This window comes from Symphalangus syndactylus, chromosome 21, assembly GCF_028878055.3.
Source record: "Symphalangus syndactylus isolate Jambi chromosome 21, NHGRI_mSymSyn1-v2.1_pri, whole genome shotgun sequence".
NCBI lineage: Eukaryota > Metazoa > Chordata > Mammalia > Primates > Hylobatidae > Symphalangus > Symphalangus syndactylus.
The window spans coordinates 51,185,260-51,193,276 of record NC_072443.2 but is presented as its reverse complement, the minus strand read 5'-3'; the positions used below and the strand labels follow the sequence as shown (position 1 = coordinate 51,193,276).

Sequence of the window (8,017 nt, the reverse complement as noted above, 5' to 3'; positions counted from 1 at the left end):
CACAGTGCCTTCAAGCTTTATTGCCACACACACTCCCCCAGCCCTTCCTGAACGGCCCTGTGCATGGGAACACTGGCTTAGAGAAGCAACTCAGGGCCAGGCGAGAGCCAGAGGACTGGATTTGGGACTGGGGTGGGGAGGGGGGATCTGGAGAAAGAGAGTGCTAAGACCAAAGCCCACCCCCACCCCAGGTTTCCCTGAGTGGTGCCCACCCCCAGGGTCTTGGGGGCTGGATTGTGCATTGGGGGGAGGGGGCTCATCCCAAACGGATCCTCCCCTGGGGTCTCCAGGCTCAGGGAGGGAAGAGAAGCCCCACTGAGCCCCCTGCACCCCCATGAAGCCCTCAATGTGCAGGGAGCAGGAAGAAGAGCTGCACACAAACGCATACACATGCTTGTCTCCAAGAGAGCTCCTGGCCCCTGGGGCTGCCCAGCCGGGGCTCAACAGTCCAGGCCGATGGACACGAGCAGGTCCTCGAGTGCCTGCAGCCGCTGCTGCGCCTCCTCTATGGCGCTGTAGGTCTGCACCGTGCTGGCCACATGGAAGCGGATGTCGTCCACCAGCGGGATAGAGTCCGTCTCCTGCCGGGCCGCCACAGCCGCTGCCTCCTCCTTCACCGCCTCCACGAAGTCCTCCCGCTCCACCAGCTATGAGCGGGAAGGGCCAGCTCAGTGGAGGGGTGCCCGCCCTCTCACCCCTCCCTCCCGCCCACTGCAGCCCACTGGCCCACCTTCTCAATGACCTTGGCCATGTACTCAGTGCACTGGTCCTCAAGCCGCGCCAGGCGGAAGAGCTTGGCCACGCGCCACACACCCACCACAGTGTCCTCGTCTAGCACCTGAGCCAGGCTGCGGCCGCAGAGCCTCTTCAGGCCTGGCAGCAGGTACATGTCGGCGACGCTCAGCACGTCGTAGGCTGCCTCAGGGGACAGCTGCAGTGAAGACAGGGATGAAGGTGCCCCCCGAGGTCACCAAGGGCTCCCAGGGCACAACAGCCAAGGCTAGGGCCTGTGGTGGTTGGGGGGCGCTAGCAGGAAGGCTTCCAGCGGGAGTAGGAGCTCCCTGCGCATGTACGGGGTCTGGCCCCGTGGGTGGGGGGCTGGCCCAGATTCCCACAGGCATCTGCAGGACCGCTAGGGGGCAGAAGACTGGTGGGGTGCTCCCACGCCCTGAGCAGACTGACAGGGTAGGCGGGAGGCAGGGCCCTCGCAGAAGCCAGGGTCTGAGCTCCGAGTTACAGAGACCTGGGTCTGACACTTGTAGCTGCGGGGCCCTGGGCAAGTCACTGCACTTCCCTGTGCCTCTAGTTCCTGGTCCATGAGGTATAGATAACAACGCCTACCTGCGGGGGCTGTCAGAATGGTGGGACAGAGGTAGCTAGTCAAGACCCATGCAGGGACCCTGCCAGGGGTGGGAGACTATCTACCAGCTCCCTCCCTCTCAAGAGGCTGTGGGGACACAGAGCCCACCTACAGGTACATCCTGTGCTGGGCAAGACTGAAGCCCTCAGATTCGGGCCAGAGCCTGGGTGGCACAGGGAACAAGCTGCAGACAGAGACAAGGGGAGCTCTGTGACCACATTACAGGCCACGTGCCATGTGCCATGCCACCTCCTTTACCTGGGTAACCCATGCATCTGCACAAGGCCTTAGGAAGTGATGACGAGCGCTATCCCCATGTTCTAGAGGCACAGAGCAGTTAAGTAACTGGCCCAAGATAAAGCTCACCCAGTGTCACACAGCTCAACCAGTATCAACCCAGGTTAGGAGCCCAAGCCACACTCCGAGACAAAGTGTCCTTGGGGTGGCGAGGCTCCTTGAGGAGAGAGCTTCTCCAGGGTGGGCAAAGGTAACCCCTGGTACAGTGGCCAGAGAGCTGGGCTGAGCTGCAGGAGATGCCCAGTAGAGGGGGTGGGAAAGATGGAGGCTGAGGGGCTGTCAGGCCGTGGGGAGAGACGGACAAGGGAGCTGCCACTGGAGGTAGAGCAGCAGTAGGGACTGCCCTCTGTCCCCCAGCATGCTTCCTCCCCTTCCCCCACAACACAGGGCCCTGGCCACAGAATGACTTTCCAAGCCTCCCTTGTTGGCAGGTAGGCACGAAGTTCTCTCCAGGGGAACATGAGAAGTGGTGCAATTTCCGGTGGCTTCTACAAAAACAACATTGCTTGCCCTGCCTTCCTCTTCCTCCTAGAGCATGAGTTTGCCTAGGACACAATCTCCATGGCCAAAGGCGATGCCCCAGGCAGGATGGGTAAGCTACAGCCTGTGGACCAAATACAGCCTGTTTGTGCAAATAAAGTTTTATTGGAATGCAGCCTCACCCACTCATCTCTGTACTGTCTCTGGCTGCCTTTGTGCTAGAGTTGAGTAGCTACAACAGGGCCGCATGGCCCACAGAACCTGAAACACTTACCTTTAGAGTAAAGGTTTTTGACCTTCACCCTTAGGCATACAGGGGTAAGATGGAGGGATGACCTGATCTTCCGCAAGCCACCTGCCCTGGGGCACCCACCTCAGTCAGAAGTGAAGGAGAAACAAACTCCCCTCTTCTTTAAGCCACCAGATATGGGGATCTCTTTATAGTGTGCGTGGACACACACACACACACACTCTCTCTCTCTCTCTCTCTCTCTCTCTCTCTCACACACCCTGGCAGAGCAAACCTTCAGCACTCTGCTGCTGCCCTGCAGCCTTGGCTTACGGACACCTTGGGGCAGCTGGAGACACAGGGAGGCAGCAAGGGAAGGGGAGACTGGGAACCCAGAACCCCAGGGATCTGCAGCACCACAGAGGGAGGAGGCTGTCCCCACCCACCCTCCACCCTCCTGCTAGAGAAGCTGAGGACCCCAAGTGGCTGACAAATGTGGAGTGCCTGTGACATAGGCCTCGTCACTCATCCTCTCTCTGGAGCCTAACAAGGCTTCCTCTACCTGAAAGAAAAATCCAAAGTCCCACAGCCTTCCCCTCCAGCCTTCTCAAAACGTCAACCATGGGGCCAACTGGGCCCTTCCACAGACCCCCAGGGCCCTGGCGCTCCCTCTCAGCCCACGGCAGCACAGGCTGTGTGCCGTCCCCAGCTCTGCCTGAGCCCCCACCTCAGTGTGGTCGCTGTACACGTAGTAGAGCACGTGAGTGAAGACGTCGGGTGAGATGCCATGCAAGGTGACGGCTGGGGGGCCCCCTGAGGTCACTGGCTCCTCGCTCTCTCGGAAGTGGTCTTCCAGCAGGGCCCGGAAGTAGTCACTGCGGCCACAGAAAAAGGCCTGGGGGAGGCCAGGCTCAGGAAGTGTGAGGGCCAGGGTCTGTCTCCTGAGGAGCTAGACTGTGGCTCAGGGCAACGGGTTGGGGCCAGGGGCAACAGGAGGGCACAGGCACCTTGTGGCAGAGGAAGCTGCAGCCGGCCACTCGGAAGCAGATGTCAGGGCAGCTGTTGAAGCCGTCAGGACAAGGGAAGGGCAGCTCCCAAAGATCACCCTGGGGTACAGAAGAGGTGACCCCATCAGAGCAGTTGTTCACAGAAGTGAACGACTAGGTTCAGAAAAGGGAAGTAACTGGTCCAGGGCCACACAAGGAATTGAGCCCAAGTATCTGGGCTGCCTGTCACAGCCTGCCATCCCAAAACGCCCCTCCTGCCCCCCAGCCCCGCACTTACTCGGAGCTCGGGGGGCAGGGCACAATCGGCCAGCAGCGCCATGTCCTCCCGGAGGCGGGGGTCTGCAGGGGGGGGCTCGATGGTCAGCACCTTCACACACGTGCCTGGCTTAGACGCCACTACAGGGGAAGAACAACTTCAGGGAGCCAGGCCAGCCCTGCCAGGCCGCACCCATGGCCCTGGGCCCCAAACCCTGCTCGCACCAAACTCAGACACCTTCTCGCACTTGGCCTCCAGGTCGCTGAGCAGGTCCCACAGCTGGCATTGCTTGGCCAGGCGCTCACAGTCACTCACATGCTCTACGCCAATGTCCAGGCGGCCTGGGGGCAGTGGGGAGGATGAGGGCCTGCAGGACCTCAGCTGTCATCAGGCCCACAGAAAAAGGGTGATCCCCTCCCACCTGGCCACCTGGCTGCAGGGCTAGGACTCCTGGGCCCACTTGCCACCATGGTTTCCCCATCAAAAGCTGTTCTATAGGCCCCAGGGAACAGACGGGAGGGCCTCAGCATGTGGGTGGGACAAGCTCTTACTGAGCAGGCACACTAGTCCTCTCTCTTGCAACCCAACCCGAGAGGTAGCTGGAACAACCCCGGGGGGACCATGAAGTGTCTAGAGGTGAAAGGTCAGCCCAGCCACACCTAGGTGTACTGCTGTCCAGAAGGATGGCCCACTCCCTCTCCTCCTACCCTGGACCCAGGGGGTCACCTGTGTACAGGTACTGCAGCAGAGCCCCAAAGGCCACGGGGTTGATCTGTGGGCAGAAAGCCAGAAAGGAACGTCAGAGGCAGCCACCCAGCACAACCCCCTGCTGTTCCTGGACAGTTCATGCCCCTCTGCCACCCTGAAGGGACATACCAGTGGGTGCCTGAGAACCACGACACTCTTGCCCTTCCATTTGGTGTCCAGCATGTTAGCAAAGTAGGCACTACGTGCACCCAGGACGCAGCGATGCACCCGGAATGGCTTCCCGTGTACTACAAAGACCACGTCACTGTGGATGCCCTGCTCTAGAAGCCTGAGGAGGGACAAGCCAGGAGGGAGGATACTTGGCACAGCCCCCACCCCATTCCTCGGAGCACTCAGAACCCAGTGCAGGCCACAGTCAGAGCAGACCCGCCACACCCACCAGGGCCACGGCACCCCATGCTGCACCCCTCCCATGCCCTGGCTCACCGCTGCAAGAAGTCATCATAGTAATCCCGCCTCCTGCAGGAAGCCGTGACCTGCTTGTAATCGCGTAGAGCCCGGCGGATGGGGTCACTCAGTGCCCCATAGAGGCAGCGCTCACCATCGAAGGTATTGGCTTCACAGCGGGCTCCTGGGGGAGGCAGGGCTCACCAGTTAGCAGGGAAGGGGCCTGGGGGAAATTCTAATCTCCCTGTCCCTCCTCCCCACCTTCCCACACATGGGGCTCTGAATCTCTGCGATGCCTTCCCAAATTACCCTGGGCCCACTCTGACCCTCCCAGTCAAGGGCTAGGCGAATGGGCACGTCTGTGTGCACTCACACAGGCACATACTCACACGGAAGACAGACAACACAGAATGGAGAGCAGACTCAGTGGCTGGGCTTGTCCCACACACTGGAGCACAGCAGTGAATGAGACACAGGTCCCTGTCCTGCTGAACTTATACTCTGGTGAGGCAAGACAATCAACGCACTACCTAACGATGGCAGGGACTATTAAGAAAAACAAGGCCGGGTGTGGCGGCTCACACCTATAATCCAGGCACTTTGTGAGGCCAAGGTAGGTGGATCACTTGAGCTCAGGAGTTTGAGACCAACCTGGGCAACATAGTGAGACCCCATCTCTGCAAAAAAAAATACAAAAACTTGCCAGGCATGGTGGTGCACGCCTGTAGTCTCAGCTATTTGAAGATTTGAAAGGGCTGAGGCAGGAGGATCACTTCAGCCTGGGAGGTTAAGGCTGCAGTGAACCAAGATCACACTACTACACTCCAGCCTGCGTGACACAGCAAGACTCTGTCTCCAAAAAAAGAGAAAAAGAAAACCAAAATAGGATGAAGAATGGCACTGGATGAAGGGAAGTCATGAAAGGTCACTCTGTGATGGTGGCGGCATGCAGAGACCTGAATGAAGTGGGGGAGTGGGCCATGTGAACGTTTGCAGAAGGGCAGTCCATGCAGCAGGAACTGCAGGTGCAAAGTCCCTGGGGCAGGAACAGGCACATGCATAGCACAGTGGAGCCCCAGCGAGGCCAGTGTAGCAGCAAGCAAGCAGGGAGAGCTGAGGGAGTGAGGCCAGTGGGAGGGCAGACCCTGTGGAGCCTTGGGCATGGCCAAGCAGGCTCACTGTATCCTACAGGCAGTGGGAACTCGCTGGAGGATTTTTAGCCGATCAGATTCATTGTGAAAAGATCAACTTGGCTGCAATGGCAAGAGGGGAGGCAGGCACTGTGTCCGGGGAGAAATGCTGATGACTGGGCCCAGGTCGTAGTAGAGATGGGGAGGGTGGACAGAGAAAAGGTTTTAAAGTAGCAATAATAGTACTTGCTGATTCGACTGGGTGGTAAGAGAGGAATCGTGGTGCTTTGCAAATGTGTATGAAGGCCTTTGAATGCGCGCACACATGCATGCACCCACGCACACCCCTGAGCCGGGCTCCCTGCTCTCACCATTGGCCAGAAGGTAGAGTACCAGCTCCTCGTGCCCACACAAGCAGGCATAGTACCTGAAGGGAGGAAGGAAGTACAGGAGGCAGTCCTCAGCGCTGAAGGGGTACACCAACCCCCACCCTCCCCACCCCTCTCCCCAGCACTCACAAGGGGGTGCTGTCCCACTTGTCCCGCACATTCACCTCCACGTCTCGCTGCTCCAGCAGGTACCTGGGCAGGAAGGAGGTCAGAGCCTGGGTCAGGACGGGTTCATGGTCTGAGAAAGAAGGCCCGTGGAGAGGAACGGAGGGAAAACATCCCTTTTGGTCTGGGGAAGCCTCCCCCAGGTGAGGGCAGGTGACAGGCAGACCAGAGCAGGAGAGGCACTCAAGGCAAAGTGCAGGCAAGGGTGTGGAGGTGGGGTGGGACAGGCAGACACTGTGTGCCATCAGTGCTGGGGGACGATGAGCTACAGGGACAGAGGCCAGCGCCAGTGCTGAGGCTGGACCTTTGGCCTTTCAGCGTTTGGGAGAGGAGGTGATGGAGCCTTCACTCCCACCAGAGCTCTCTACTGCAGGAAGAAGCTGACCCTGTTAGAAGCAGGGAGCCCGGGGAAAAGCTGCTGCAGGCCTCCTGGTGGTGTGGAGGGCACACAATTCTAGGACGCAGGAGTCGCGGGATACAGCAACTGATGGGATGCGGAAGGTGAGCGAGGCGAGTCGCCAATGCTAATGTAGCCCCACTGAGGCGGAGGCAGCCCGAGGGAGGCCTCCAGGCTGCACCTGGAAGTGCTGTGAACCCACTCAGCGTTGACACTATGCACTAACTCTTGAGTGGCACGGGATGTCGGGGAGGGGCCCAGGGAGGCTACAGGAGTACAGCAGCCCGGCGCCAGCCCAGGGGAGGTGGAAGCAGTCAGTCAGCACCAGGTCAAGGGGGAGGAAGGGCCAAGAAAAAAGGAGGTCAAACGGGATAGTGGAAGGCCAAAGAGGGGAAGGGCCCCAAAACCCAACTGGGCACCCCTTCCCTCCGCGTCCGGCCCATGGAGGCGGCATCTCAGCGCCAGATTCACTTTAGCTGCGTCAGGAGTTTCCGAATCCTCAGGGACCGGAGGCCGATTATGGGCTCTAGGTGTTCCCCGCGCCAGGTCCAGAGAGCATGAGAGAAAGGGGCAACTTCTGGAGTCCCAGGCCTATACCCGAGCCCCGCGCCCGAGGTGTCTGGCATCCGGGCCCTATCAGGGCGAACAGTGGTCCGCCTTTCTCTCCACCCATTTCTGCGCCTTCGGGCCTCCGCGGAGCACTCCCTTCTTCCAGGAAGCCCTCCAGAGGTCAATGGCCATCAGTGTCCCCGCCCCAGCGCGCTTCCGCCGGGGGGCTGCGGCGGGGGTCCAAGTGGTCTGCCCCGCGGGGGCGCTCCGAAGGCTGTGACCCGGCCGAGGCGCCCGCCTCTCCGCGGCCGTCCAGCCGCCCGTCCCAGGGCCCGAGGCGTTCCGAGGGCGCCCCACCTCCCGCACCCTCCCCGGGACTTCGGGGTCCTCACCGCACTCGGCCCACATCCCCCTTCCTGCAGCTGGCGAACAGGTCGCTGGTGTCCATGGCGCAGAGGCTCGCACCCGAGCCGAACGACCTCGGGCGGCGACGCTGCGCACCCAGCGGATGTAAACACGCTCAGCCCCGCCCCTCCCCGCCCCTCCCCGCCCCGCTCCGCAGCGGCGTCCGGAGGACCCGCCCACCACGCCCCGCCCCGCGGC

At 60.6% G+C, this 8,017-nt stretch overlaps 1 protein-coding gene across 8 annotated transcripts; it reads right to left on the bottom strand.

Annotated features, from left to right (window-relative positions):
* ABTB1 (ankyrin repeat and BTB domain containing 1) lies at nt 1-7,951 on the bottom strand. 8 transcript variants are annotated; one of them, XM_055259732.2, is made up of 13 exons: nt 7,807-7,944; nt 7,278-7,391; nt 6,433-6,495; nt 6,286-6,341; nt 4,824-4,968; nt 4,506-4,665; nt 4,356-4,401; nt 3,854-3,970; nt 3,651-3,769; nt 3,374-3,472; nt 3,094-3,261; nt 731-931; nt 1-647 (listed from the first exon to the last, which is right to left on the bottom strand). In XM_055259732.2, exons 1-13 carry the CDS (start codon nt 7,860-7,862, stop codon nt 441-443), a joined length of 1,551 nt encoding a protein of 516 aa, XP_055115707.1. In that variant the 5' UTR covers nt 7,863-7,944; the 3' UTR covers nt 1-440. The 8 variants fall into 8 exon arrangements, with proteins under 8 accessions (XP_055115707.1, XP_055115711.1, XP_055115712.1 ...); XM_055259736.2 differs by lacking the exon at nt 7,278-7,391 and having other exon boundaries at nt 7,807-7,951; XM_055259737.2 differs by lacking the exon at nt 7,278-7,391 and having other exon boundaries at nt 6,468-6,495.
* Nucleotides 7,952-8,017: the final 66 nt, after the last annotated feature.